Source organism: Talpa occidentalis, unplaced genomic scaffold (assembly GCF_014898055.3).
Source record: "Talpa occidentalis isolate TD23 unplaced genomic scaffold, MPIMG_talOcc4v2.1 talOcc4.16, whole genome shotgun sequence".
NCBI lineage: Eukaryota > Metazoa > Chordata > Mammalia > Eulipotyphla > Talpidae > Talpa > Talpa occidentalis.
The window spans coordinates 52,026,264-52,041,365 of record NW_023601653.1 but is presented as its reverse complement, the minus strand read 5'-3'; the positions used below and the strand labels follow the sequence as shown (position 1 = coordinate 52,041,365).

The 15,102-nt window shown below is 34.1% G+C and overlaps 1 protein-coding gene across 3 annotated transcripts in view; it reads right to left on the bottom strand.

Moving 5' to 3' along the window:
* Positions 1-15,102, bottom strand: part of KRAS (KRAS proto-oncogene, GTPase) — a 34,170-nt gene that overhangs the window by 1,854 nt on the left and 17,214 nt on the right. For 2 of the 3 annotated variants that reach the window (XM_054696360.1, XM_037514207.2), the window contains exons 3-4: positions 12,744-12,922; positions 11,056-11,215 (exon numbers count right to left, since the gene is read on the bottom strand). In XM_054696360.1, coding sequence (XP_054552335.1) covers positions 11,056-11,215; positions 12,744-12,922 — 339 coding nt within the window. Of the gene's footprint in view, positions 1-2,791; positions 3,279-11,055; positions 11,216-12,743; positions 12,923-15,102 lie in introns of those variants that run through there. The other variant, XM_054696361.1, reaches the window with a different exon arrangement.

Here is a 15,102-nt window from a genome sequence, read left to right as displayed (position 1 = left end):
AAATCAGTTATGGCTGCAAGAGTGAATTTCAGGTCAAGGTAATTTTCAAGCAACAACAGCAACAATTCTTAATGTGATAAATGGCACTCTGGAAATGGTGGGACAGTAAATTTTTAACTCTGCAACACCTAAATTATACAAGATGCAAACATAAATCAATTCTTAGATCCCCGTTAAGCAAATGAAATATAAAGGCAAAATAAAAAATTAAAGAAAAAAATATGATCCTCTCTGTATTTTTAAAACTGTTCAAATGCATAGTAAATACATTGTCTATTAACCTAGTGATGCTTTCAAACTTAAACACTAGGAGTCTTAGCAACAGGCACCCACAAATAAAACTTAAATCATATCACTTCAAGAGCAATTAACATTGGTTTTAAGTGATAACCACCTCTGTTGAATTCACATAAACACCTTCATTAAATTATATTATCTTGAAAATAAGTTAGGAATTTAACAATGGTATGATTTCTCTTTACTGCAACAAGATCTTTTACAATTAATATTTCGAAACAGTAACACAATTCAGCGCATTTTTATTCATGTTACACTTAAAACTAATTTTTCACTAATTTTTAAAAAAAGTAAACAGTAGGAATGAAAAACTTGCTCACATTAAAACAAAAAGTAAGATAGAAATCAGCATCAATGATGTGAACACTAGTGAATAAAATCCTTAGTAGAGGCCCCCCAAACAATACAATTTTTAACATAAAAAAGTAAACATTGCTTTCTGATGTCATTACTGATAGAATATAAATGCATGCTTTCATTTCACCCAAAGGAGAGCAAAATCTGGTAAGACAGTTCACAATCACATAAGCAAGGCTTAATATACATAAACTTTCACGCTAATCTTTTTAGCACATAGAGTTAAAATTGTCCGCTGACGTAATTAAGAAAATTCTATACTCACCAACCCTTGACTAATTTTTAATCATAAATCCTTAGAATGTGTTGGAATATTAAAAGAGGATCTAATCAAACTCCCTACCCATAATCCTAAAGCAATCTACTCAATTTCAACTGTATTTTATAATGAAACAAAAAAGGGCAATGAAACTAAAATGCAAAACCATGGGCTAGACACAGAGAAAACACATTCTAAGGTAAAACAATACACAAGATTTAGGCGACAATAACAGAATTTTATAGTATTACATTCTTCTAAGATTCTGACATAATTGCCGTTCATATTGCACTGACTCATTTCCATATATACTATATAATCTTATTTAAATTATTTCCATGATTAGGGAAATGTTACAATAAGTTAAAACAGGGCAATGAATTATTTTCTTCATATATGAACTAGTTGTTACACACACACACACACACAACACAAAAGTAGTATCCCACTAATTATTTGAAATTCACATTACACAGGCACTAAAAATATTTGCACAAACCAGAAATTTTAGTATATGCTTCCAACTTCATTTTAAATGAGAATTAAAGAATAAAACATTTTATACTCAATAGCTCTACATATGACTCATCTTTTATCCCATCTAATCATGGGATAAAAGGAGGAAAAAATTAAAACCATAACCTAAATCTGATCGTATAGCTACTATGACTGATCCTACAATTCAGATGTACATTTTATACTTTTGAAAATACGTATTTCGGACCTTAAATTCATATAATAAAGAGTACCAACCCTTAGAGTTTAATAAACATAAGAAATGGTATCTTACAATTTTATTTCATGTTCTCAGAGAACATGATAGATCATAAACAATATACATCTAAATCTTAAGTTTTGGCATCAATTTTATGGCATCTACTGAATGAAATACTGCCTGAGCAAGACCAAATCTAACATGGATTGATTTAGAAAGGAAATTGAGAAATTCAACTCAATAAATCCAACCAGGTCACTACTATGTGCCAGGAACCTTCATTAAGCAATGGCCATGCAGATTAAAAATACATGCTCTAGCTCTCCAAGATCCTACTGTCTAATATAGGAATCAAAAATGAAGGAGGTTATGTTACTATAACTGGATAAGCATCCAAAAGTGAAGAACAGCACCCTGGGAATATACAGGAAGGGCATATGCCCAGACTCTGGGCTTAAAAAAAAGATCCTAGAAAAGATGAGATAGGAGAGTCAGGTAAAGGTGTTACCTAATTAATAAAAGTAAGAAATAAATATACTGGCTTTCTAGCAAGAGCAATATCCAAGACTCAGGGAGAGGTAAGCTGTAACATGCTGCTTATTTATATAACAAAAGAAATTCACTCAAGGAGTTTGTGAGATAAGGCCATGGCTGGAAGGGTAGGAAGGTGTTAAAAGCCACATTATAATATGCTATGAAATTTGAGATTTTCCTCCATAAGTAACAAAATTAGTGACTGGATTTAAAAGTAAGAGGATGACATTTCTTTTAATTATATTTCTCTAGCTGCACTGTGAATGAGGGCAACAACAGGTAAACCATGTGAGAAGAATTCCCAGCAAGAAATGACAGCTCCTGTACTGATACAATAAGAGTTAGAATGTCATGTCCTAAGGATCTGTGAGCCATCCAAATTTGCACATTTACTTTTAATCTAATGAGTAATCATTTATAACTGAGGCAGTTTTGATGACTGTAGACATCAACCCTATATAGAATAGTGAAACTAAGGTTCCAGAAGGTAAGAAACGCGCCCCCCCCCCTTTTTTTTTAACTTTTGGCCATTCCAGAAGCAAATACTTGCTCTCTCATTCATCCAAATGGGGTGAATTTTCACAGTAACTTTTTCATTTCTTATTTTTACTAACAGAAAATTTAAATCAGAGCTCAAAGAGTCAGTTATTTACCATTATTTTTTCAACCAAAATTACTTACTTCTTGAGAAGAATTCCCAGCAAGAATGACAGCTCCTGTACTGATGCAATAAGAGTTAAAATGTCATGTCCTAAGGATCTGTGAGCCATCCAAAATGGGGTGAAAAAGAGGGATGGAGGAATCATCCCAAGGCCCCCAATTTTCTCATTTGGGTAAATAAATAATGTGCAAATTATGGAAACAACTACAAGTTTCTTATCTCTTCACACTTCCCATCAGAATACCAAACCTATGTATTTCTAAAATGGGTGCTGCTTTGTTACCTTGGAAAGATAATTTGCTTTCTGCCAAGATGAATATGCTGAACTTACCATGTTACATTAAAATGCATTTTTTAATTTTCACACAGCCAGGAGTCTTTTCTTCTTTGCTGATTTTTTTCAATCTGTATTGTCGGATCTCTCTCACCAATGTATAAAAAGCATCCTCCACTCTCTGCATTGTAAAACACAACTTCTTTAAAGTTTGTTTCAGTGGTAATGATAATTTATTGGGAGAGCCATGTGCAAGAAGTTTAAAATTATGAACTTTACACTTGAGATCTTTTTTTAAAAAGATAATCAGATTGATCAAATAAATCTAGGGATGCAGTTTTGAAATATGAGCTCAATCCTGGTTTGTTCTTTAAAGTCGAATTTCTTTTGCAATGAAATTAGAATTTTTTTAAATTTAAATTAGGATTTAGGGTAGATTATGAAAAACCTAAGTATATGTGTTAGTATCATGTAATGCAATCATTTTAGTTTGCTAGTTATGGGATTAATGAAAGCCTAAACTGAAGTTTAAATTATTTCTTTGACTTAGGAAAAATAAATCATTTATGTTCTACTGATTCCTTACCTCTCTCCCCTACCTCCCATCATCACCCTGTGTGGAGTATGAGGAGAAATATGGTACAAAAGGTATGTTCAACCTTTGTTTAAAAAAAGAAAGAAAGCCCCTCAAAATTAAGTTGGATCAAGAGACTGGAATCTAAAGTTCCATCTTTAATTCTAACACTGTCCAGTCAATTTCCAGGTTCTATAAGGGGAGCTGAAATGGGACTTTCGTGGATGGAAAACTAGATTATGTAAATAAAAATAGCACTTTAGGGATATTTACTATGACATGAAAACATCATGAATTGCTTAAAATACACATACAAAACAGCAGTAGTGCATTGTGTCCTTATTACAAATCTTAAAATAATTTTTCAATCCGTATCCAATCACTAGCTTCACACTTTCTAGTGTATTTAAACACTCTAAATGGACTTTTGCTTAAGGTCAAAGTAAGAAAGCTAGGGCAGGAAAAGTAATCATATATGGCCATAATGAGGTTGCCAAACATTTTAATGTCATTTCCAGTCCAGGAAATTAGGCAGTAGCCAAAGGGCATGCAGCATTTAGTTAACTACAGTGCTAATTTGTACAGAAAAACATACCACCAAAGTAGAGACTTACATCTAAAAGAGAAATGCTCACAAATATTAATGTACATGTAGTATATATTAAAAGATGAAATATCGTGTACATTCTGCTAAAGGAAAAATGAGTTTAGAAAAGCTGCTGCGCTTTATTACACATTTAATTTAAAATTTAATCTGTTCTTTTAAGAATGAATCACTCATTATGAGGACTGACTGGTAACATCAGTCTTCCTATGAACCAAATGGACCCAGAAAAGTTTGTATGCATCTAAAATATGATTTGTAGTTTTAAATTCAATCAGGCACAGAAAATCAGCCATTGAAGGATTAACTGAAGAAAGCTAACACCCAAGGTTTGATTTTTACAGGCAGAAGACATCACACCTGCACGACTATAAAGGTCAATAAAAAATGCACCTCAATTCTTGAGTTTGCATTACTTTTTATGAATCTCAAGAATATATTATGAGCTGCTTCAGCAGATCTTAGTAATTTACCTGCAAGGTAAATTTTCATTTAAAATTCATAAAATTAAGTTTCAGTTAAAAGATAGACATTGAAATACTATATTGACTATATAATATTTACATCTGAAGTTACTTATACCACCCAACAGTGTATTTCCATCAACTATCTAATACAAAAATCATTATGGCCCAACAAAATTTGATTCTTATTCTTAATGGAAAACAGGTTTCACTACTGGTAGCTATTTAAATCAGCTATAAAATAAAATTGTCCGACCATTTTCTCAAATCATTCTATATAAAAGTAATTTAAAGAGGGTCACTGTACCTACATGAAAAATTTTTAGCATTTTATATGTCATTAATTCTCAAAAGGGCTTATTTTTACTCAAAGTCCTTGACAAAAATTTTGTATTAAAAAATGCCATTATTAAGATAAACGATTTTAAAGCATTAAAATGACTTTAGTAAAGCATGTAAAATATAAACCCTGATCTAGTATTTAAGTATTTTCACAAATGATTCTCTCCCAATATGAAAATCAATGAATTGAAAATACATGTAAATAAAACAAACCAGGTAAAAACTCATATTTTTCAAGAATGTAAACTTTTACTTCTGTTTTAAAAAAGTTACAAAGTCATGTAGAAGTACTAGAACATGCCACTGTGTGAGGAGGATAGAGGGTTTTTGTTCTCTACTGATATAGCAGAAGCAAATTTTGATCGCAACTTATTTCAAAAATCAGTTTGAAAGTCTCTACTTTTTAAGTGTGTGCATCCCCATCACCAATACCAGAATGTATGATTTCTGTTTTCAGCAATGCAGAGAGAATTGGAAGCCAATAATTAAAGAAGAGAGATTACTACCCACCACCAAGAATTCAGTATTAGGCCCTCAGTGGCTAAGATAATGCACAACACTGAGAAACCATTTTTTCACAGTGACTTTTTCATTTCTTATTTTTACTAACAGAAAATTTAAATCAGAGCTCAAAGAGTCAGTTATTTACCATTATTTTTTCAACTAAAGTTACTTACTTCTTGGCAATATGCTTTAAAGTATCCTGAAGAAGAGAGAACATGATGCTATGTGTGCCCTGGCACCGAGTACCAGCTCTCTATGGTAAAATGTGTAGGTAATTTCTAAAGAAAAAGTGTGTGTGACCAAACTGATGTTTAATACCCACTATGGCTGGTCACTAAACTCTTAACTGACACTCAAAAGCCTTGTTCATACATATATTCATTTCATATTTCCCTTATATAATATTTCCCTTATTAAATATTAAGAACTGAAAATACTTCGTAGGAACAAAAGTACACAAATCTACACCTAGGTAAAAAAAAAATTTACACCAAGAGATTTGACAATATTTTCAGCTCAGTCACTATCTGGAAAGCGACTTGCAGGCCCACAGACACAGAGCCCTCCATGCTGAAGGAAGGACAGCATCTCCCTCTATTCCTACCTAGAAAGCCTTTGCTAGGAGATCTGAGTCTAAACAAGTATTTGTTCCTGCTGAACAGCTTATCTGCAAAAGTTCCTGCCAACTCTTTCAAGGAAATAACACTTCAAATACCCTAACCAGCAACAGATGCAAGAGTACCAGCTTTCTGGAGAGAGAGAAACAAGAAGTACTCTAAAAATGACTTAGCACCACTGCGTTTCTCAAGTGACTTTGCTATAAACAAGAGCGCATCTCAGGCACTACCGAGATGCAGTGATACCAGTACTTGAGAGGCTACTGCAGGTACGGAAAGATTTTCCTCTATCCTTTAACATTCTTCCATTTGGTCTATAATTAATAAACATAAAGCAGACTAACAAAAAAGAACAATTTAGTTGCATATGTATGGGAAGCCCACACAGACACAGAGCTCCAAAGCCAGAAAGGTAAACTGAGGTACTTATCCCGAGCTAAGGAATGGGACAGGAGTCTGGAGTTGTAAAGGGAGAAGAGTGAATGATGCACAGACTCTCAGAAGGAGAATAGTGGTTTGATAATTAGATATTTTCCCTTCCATTCAGATGGGTCATAGAAAGTTATTTCTGGCAATACTTTATGATCAAATCCCCCCCTCCTCTACCCCCTAATCTAAATTCCTCTAAGTAATTAAGAGAGAGGCAGAAATTCCTCTTGAGCCTGCAGGATTTTGATCACCTTTACTCAAAATAATCCACATGCCCAACTGGACACATCTTAGGAGACCTGTTCTGAATCCCTTCCCTGTGCATGGTACACTGCAGATACACAGTAACTGTTTCTTATTTTTTAATTCATAAAAAGCTGAAGTTCAAAACTGCTCTCATCTATATTAATCAGAGAAACAAGGCACATAAGGAGGCTTTTATTTGGTTTAGTTTGAAAAACATTTTGATCAAAAGCTTTCCTTCATGGAGGTCCTCTTGCCACTAATTTTATTAAAAATTAATAGCAAAAACCAGGAAATTAATCACTCAACATTTTTAAGTTTGAAAAATTAATTTTCATATTGTACTTAAATCAAAGCCTTCAGAAAGCAAGACAGCTGAATCAGGAGTAGCAGATACTCTGAGAATTCTGCTCTGTCATCCACTTTACGGAACCCTCCCCACCTCTGATTTTAGCAAACTGGAAAACACAGTTGATTACCATGGTGTCAGTGTTTTGGTCTCAACAGCCTTTGCCAACAATGCCGGCAACTGCCCAAAAAGGTCAAGAAATCCTGTCCATCAGAATTGCCCAGATAACATGAACTCAGCAGCAGTTTTTAAACACACTAGCAATAAAGAAGAAAACAAGACAGACTTTGATATGGACTATAGATATGGACTATAATGAGTGCAAAAAAACACAATTCATTATATGCAAGTCAAAGAATGCATCCTTTAAAATTACAAAGTAATGTTAGTAAAATAATATATTCTGCAATCCTTATCCAAAAAAAGTAGTAGAGTAAAACTACTTCCCTTTCACGAATACATAAGTTCTATTTTAAAATGACTGATATTTAAAAAAAAAAAATGTAATGTAAGTGTAAAGTTTGCTCTAACTTCCAGCGTCCAACCCAGTGGGACAGGTCCCCAGAGACTCAGAGGTCAGCACACAGCAGCCCGCAGGCCAGAGGCAGCCACAGCCTACTTTTGTCTTGACCACAAGCGAAGAGTGGTTTTGCATTTTTAAAGACTTATAAGAAAAAAAAAGTAATAGATACCACTTGTGGTCCACAAAGTATAAAATATTTATTATCTGGCCCGTCACTTAAGTTTGCCAGCCCCTGACTTGCATCAGTAAGAAGTTCTAAATGAATGTCCCTTCCTAACAAATTGAATGGAAATTTTTTTCGTGTCTGTTTTAGGTGCATTTCCACGAACAAAACTTAAGGCATAGTACAAATAGCTGCTGAGAAAATACAAAGATAAGCATGTTTACTTTGTTCAAATAACAAATAAGTAACAGTAGACAAACAACAAAAACTCTGCAGAAAAGGGTTTCAAATTTCAGAAAAGCTGGGGTTATAAAATTTATTAAAATATACATATTTCAATGATCTCCACAGTTAGGTGAAAAAGCCCTTTAAAGTGTTCCAGAAGCAGTCCAATATCAAATTAATTTCAAGAGGAAGATGAGTAAACTTTTGAAAGGCAAGTCAGCAAGTCCATGTAGTGAAAAATAAACCAAAGATCAGAAACTGACATCTGAGTTGTTATTTAGCAACATAAATGACATAAAGATATCAATAAAACTGGGTAAGAAAAGCTCAACAATAGAAGGATAAAAACCAAATCACAAGTATTTATCATCACTTAATTAGATGATCTATGGAAATAGCCACAGAAAAATTTAAGTTAATCAGCTTCCATCATACACACATATCTTCCTCACTTCCTCCCCCCACCCGAACCCTAAAAACCTATTTTAAAAGGAAATCAGGTAGTTTTATGATTACTAATATGGTGGTATAGGAAATATCACAAAATCAGTTGGTACTCCTGAGGTAGTAACTACACAAGGAAAGAAGACACAGCTATTGAGGCTCTATCTCAGAGGAGAAGTGAGAAGCAACATGCTAGGAATAACCCACTCCCTTCCAGTGTCTTCTCTGGCCTTACTACTCGAAGTGCGGTCCCTGCAGCAAAATCAGCATTGCCTGAGTGTGAGAAATGCAGAATCACAGGTGCAGCCTAGACACTAAGTCAGAATCTGGACTTGAAGCAGCAGCCCAGGCTATTCACACTGCTCTGTCTGCAACCTTGACAACAGTGGCAGACTCGCATGTTTTTTTCTTTTCTTTGTAAAATGTAAACTACAATGCTCACTACTCTAGAAAGTACCTTTTAAAGATTTATTTATTTATTTATAAGCACTGGGTACAGTCAGAAGCGCAGGACGGTGAGAGAATTCACCAGAGCCAGAGTGGGGAACAGAACAGGCAGACTGACGAAATACACTGCTGAGGGGAGCAGTAGGTGCGGCAGGAGAGGTCTGTTGCATCATGGGGGACCCTCGCCAGCGGCTGGGGATCGAACCGGTGCTGCAGAGGCTGCGGGCAGCTTCGAAGCCCAGCGCTCAACCACTGTGCCACCAGGGGAGGCCCTAGAAAGTACCTTTTAAAAAATAATCTAAGTACTAGGTCCACAAATGTTTTCAGTGAGTTCATATTTGAAGTTTTTTCATAAGAAACTGTTGGGATATAATCATACAATAATCATGTGCAAATAGAGGGCCTCCCCGGTAGCGCAGCGGTTGAGCGCTGGGCTGTAAGGCTGCCTGCAGCCTCTGCAGCACCAGTTCAAGTCCCACATGGAGAGCAGACCTTTCCTGCCATGCCCGCTGCTCCCCTCAGCAGTGTACTTCGTCAGTCTGCCTGTTCTGTTCCCCGCTCTGGCTCTGGTGAATTCTCTCACCCCCGGTGCCTCTAACTGTACCCAGTGCTTGTATAAATAAATAAATAAATCTTTAAAAAAACAAAAAAACAATAATCATATGCAAATAGAGTCACGTTTTCTGACTACCTCCTCTGTGAGGGAAATCAAGGCACCTGATTAGAGAAGACCAGAAAGACAAAAACCAAACTTCTTCCCAGCCTCTGGGACCTGGGCATGGATTTAAATGAAATCTCAAGTGACGCCAAGTCTTTCTTTCACTACATAATCATGGTTTCGAATGACATACTTGTACTACGAAATAATGAAATTCAGCTTGTATCTCAAAATAAAGACTTGAAAAAGAATTCAGTTTGTTTTCACTGTGTACCAAATTTATAAATATTAGGAAGTGGCACAAATGATCCCCCACTAGGGAAATGGGAATAGAACTAGCCCATGGGCATATATGTGAATGGCAGTTCACTTTTAAAACTTTACTCCGTTAAAAAACTTAATGAATATTCTAGAATGCCTGTTTTGCAAGTTCCATCATGTAGTGAATTGTCCATCAATTTTCCTACCTCCTAGCAATGCTGAAGTTTTAGTTTCGCAAAATTGGTTTCCTGTATCCAAAGACAGGTACATGTATCCAAACAAAGGCCTAAACGAAAGTCCAGCTGGTATAGAACATAAACTGACCAATTTCTTACTGCATGAAAACTGTATTCCATCACACCCTTAAAGCATTCCTTTCCAGCACTTTACTCTTTATGTAAAATTCTTTTTTCATACAATTGCTTTATTTCACCTAGAGAAAAAGTCGCTCTTAAAATGAAGCTGATTTTTAACATAAAATTCAAGGATATCTGGCTTTAATTTTTGTCAAAATAACAGCGTCAATGAACAACAGAATTTCTATCTACTTTGAATATTTTCCTCCTCTATTGAACACTTTCTTCAAAAATAAATACATCCTTAAAAATTCTACCAAAGTAAAACTCTTCAAATACAACAATCTAAAACCAAGACATAACACTCTTAAAAACACTTCTAAAACAGGAAACTCAAACTTTGTTCCTCTGTTCTTTTAGTTCATAAATAAAATGAGTGAAAAAAAAAACAACAAAACTCCCACTTTTCTTGAATCCTGAATGTAGGTTGTGCTGAGATGAAGAGAGATGTTCAACGTGGAAAGAAAGCAAAGCCAAAAGCGACAGCAGAGACAGGGAATTCAGAAGTACTGCCCTCTCACATCCTTGAGAACATCTACCAAACACACATTCTTTTATTACCTATTTTAGTATAATGGAAAGAAAAATTGATTTAAGTTGCATTAAATGTTGTAATAATTATGTTATCAGGTATGTACATTTATTAATGTCCCTGCCCCCCAAATGATATTAGAAAACTTATTAGTAGATTATGATTATTGATTAAAATCACTTGATAAAGTTGGCAGAGAAGAGATTTATAAAGTCTTACTTACCTGTCTTGTCTTTGCTGATGTTTCAATGAAAGGAATTCCATAACTTCTTGCTAAGTCCTGAGCCTGTTTTGTATCTACTGTTCGAGATGGCAAATCACATTTATTTCCTACTAGAACCATAGGTACATCTTCAGAGTCTTTAACTCTTTTTATTTGTTCTCTGGGGAAGAAAAAAAAGAGAGTGGGGGGGAGATTAGTAACAGAAAAATCTTTCAAAAATTGTTGACAACTCTATCTTATAAAATATGAAGGTCATATAATTCCAAGTTGCCATCACACCACATTTTCCTTGTTACTCTTTCCAGGTATCTTTTTTTCTCCATCTTTAAACAGGGAACTTCCCTGTCTCTTAAAAGACCAAATAACCTGTCTGTAGAGGTACGAACAAACCTACACCTCTGAATCATAGTGTTGTAAGCCAATGTGACCTCAAAAAAAATTTTTTAAAAAGGAACACCTAGAAACATAATATAAAATACAGTCCATTAGATTCATATGCAAGTAGGTCATAAAGATCAAACAAAATAGTAAATAATTAGCCAGAAGTGCTGTGCCTAATTTTTAAAACTATAGTCTTAGAGACATGCACTATGTGTGTTGTTAGATGTCTATGTATGGAATTCAAATATGGTTACAAAACCATGAATTATAACATTAACAAATTTTCCATATTTCTTTCTCAAAAAAGAATACCAAGCTAGATTTCTACAAGGAAAACACTGATGTCACTGTCTGTGCTGTGTATTCTGTAAAGGGCTACGACATGTTGATACTTTTCAATATAAAATGTGTACAAAGTTTAAATTTGGGATAAAATTATATTCCTTGGAAATTTAGATGACTCTCAAAGAGGCAGTGTACAGTACTAGGAATAAGCAGACAACAGAGTCAGGACTGGCTCAAATTCCCATTTTCGCTCCTTATTAGCTGACATATTTGTATCTACTTACTATTCTACAAAAATATTATCACCAACCCAGATTTTTTTCCCCTCTCTTACTAGACTTCAGAGAAAACAGGCTGGAAGAAATATGATGTAAGTAAATCATTAGAACCCTCAATTGGGCTACTTTACTGTTATACAACACAGCCAATGAATGTGGTATTTGCTCAACATGAGTTTTATTTAAACTGTAAGCCCTCAAAGAAATAGATTATAAATGATACTCGATACAACAATGATTTTAAGATTGTGGGATTCTTGAAAAATTGTTGCAATAATTCAAACTTTTATAGTTGTGGTTTTACCCTAAATATCTAAGGCCAATGTTTATCTACTTTTAAGAAATTAGATAGTTTAGTTTAAAACTATTTTTAGTTTATTTTTAAACTATTCAACTAGCATCATTTTTGATTAACTTTTCATATTTGTTGTGGTTTCCATTTTTATGGTCGCTCTAGCTTAAAGCCTGTTTCTCTAGCATAGAGTGGGTTAAAAGAGCAAGTTTTGATTCAAAACAGGCATAGGTTTCAATCCCAACACTGCTACTATCTACTCAATATGGAACAAGTTACTCTACTACTTTTTTCCTCAAGAGCACCATTTGTAAACAGGGATATTACCATTTCCCAAAAATTATTAAAAAAATTAAAGTAGATAATTTATGCATGGGAATTAACAAAGACTCAAATAAAGGAAGATATAATTACTCCTCAATGTCAATTTATTATATTCAATTTAAACCCACCTATAATGGTGAATATCTTCAAATGACTTAGTATTATTTATGGCAAATACACAAAGAAAGCCCTCCCCCGTCCTCATGTACTGGTCCCTCATTGCACTGTACTCCTCTTGACCTGCTGTGTCGAGAATATCCAAGAGACAGGTTTCTCCATCAATTACTACTTGTTTCCTGTAGGAATCCTGAGAAGGGAGAAACACAGTCTAGATTATTATACTGTACGTTTTACTTTTAAAAAGGTGTCAGACACAACTAAACAACAAGAAGACAAACCCAATCCAGCTGGGAAAAAGGACTTGAAAAGGCATTTCTCCAAAGAAGATATAAAATGACCTATAAAAACATGAAAAGTTGCTCAACATCATTAGGAAAATGTAAATCAAAACCAAAGTGAGCGTCCACCTCACACCCATTAGGATGCCTATTATTTAAAAAAAAGGGGGGGAAAGGGGAAAATAAGTGCTAGGGAGGATGTGGGGGAGACACTAGAACCTCTGTATATTGCTGATGCGAATGTAAAGTGGCACCACCACTGTAGGAAAATTTTCACAGTTCCTCAAAAAGGTGCACAAAAATTTATCATGGGATCCAGCAATTACATTCCCAGGTATGCAACCAAATGAACTAAATGCAGGGATTCTAATATACATAAAGCCAATGTACATAACTGTGTTATTTGCAATAACCAAAAAGCAGAAACAACCCAAGTATTTCTTAACAGGTGAACAGGTACACAAAACATGATATATACATACAGTGGACTATTGGCCATAAAAAGGAATGAAATTTGGATATATGCTACAACATGGATAACTTTAAAAACATTATGCTAAGTCAAATAAGCCAGACACAACAAAACAAATTTTCTATGCTTTCACTTAGATGAAATATCTTGAAAAGGTAAAGTCAAAGACAAAAAGTAGTAGAGAGATCCTAGGGCTGCAAGAAGAGGGATTAGAATTATTGTGTAATGGGAACAGTTCCAGTTTAAGATGATAAAAATGTTCTGGAAGTGGATAAAACTAACAGTTGCAGACTACTGCAAATTTACTTAATGCATCTGAATTGTACACTTAAATGGCTGTTGTGTGATACAATATATATTTATTATAATAATACATATGAATTTGTTATGTATATTTTACAATAAAAAGGTGTTTTACAGAGTACAATGGACATGTACATAGTAGTAACAAGAGACCCAAATAATCCATAAAAGAAAGTATTACAAAAATGGGATAACTCTACCAAATCTATTATTTAGGATGATTTAGGTGGCAAGAAAAACCAACTAACTTACAAATACCATCAAGTACTTATTTTACTTACAGCCAAGGGAATACATAAACATTTGGTCAGTATGGAGGATTATAATGTCCTTATCCATTTCTGAAGTCCTTGATAACAATATCTAACAGTTGGATATTGTATTAATTCTAAACAGCATAGTTATGTACTCCTCTTATCCACAAAATCTGTGGAGTCTGTATTAAAAAAGAGAGATGTGGAAGACAGGGAAAAAGATGGATATAAAGGGACTATGCAGTTCAACTGAGAAGGAAAGAGGGTGGACAGTACTAACAGTATCTTAAAGAGACAATTTCCCTCTGCCTTTGGAATAACACATATGCATAAAAAATTTTACACATTCTTTGCCAAATAGCCTCAGAAAATGAGGAAGGGGGGTATAATGTGAAGTCATAGAATAAGAGTCAGGGTAGATAATAGGTAAAGGATAAAACTTAGGACACTTTTTTATCGTCCCACACATGATTGTAGTACTAGCATGCCTTCAGCTCATGAAATACCTTACAGAACATTCTATCATCAAAAAAGAGGATGGTGATAAAAATGAGAATGGTGATAAAATCACATTTTTGGTAAAATGTTTGAAAAATGTTTACAGTATTAAGGAAAATACAAAAATTATATTTGAAGCATGACCCAAATTAGATATATGTACCTATATATATAAAGGTTTCTGTACAAAATTTTTAAAACTGGTGATATATACATCAAAATATTAACAAAGGCTGTATCTTCAATAGAGAGAACAAGTTTAAGAAATAAATTTACCTTTTTTTGGTATGAGATGTCATGTTAAACACATTTCAGAAAGTGTGAAAAACAACCATTTAGACAATGATGTTGTACTGGTATTTTAAAGTAAACTGTATTTTCCAAGTTATTTATCTCACCATTAAGAAAAAAGAATGAATATGTATTTTCTCAATAAGAAGCTCCTGACCAAAGATGGGAAAATTTTTAAATTTTATTATTTTATCCCAGTTCTTAAATTAAGTACTTGAAAAAACTCCATAATGAACTAATTCCAGGGTTACTTAAATATTGTGGAAGAGCA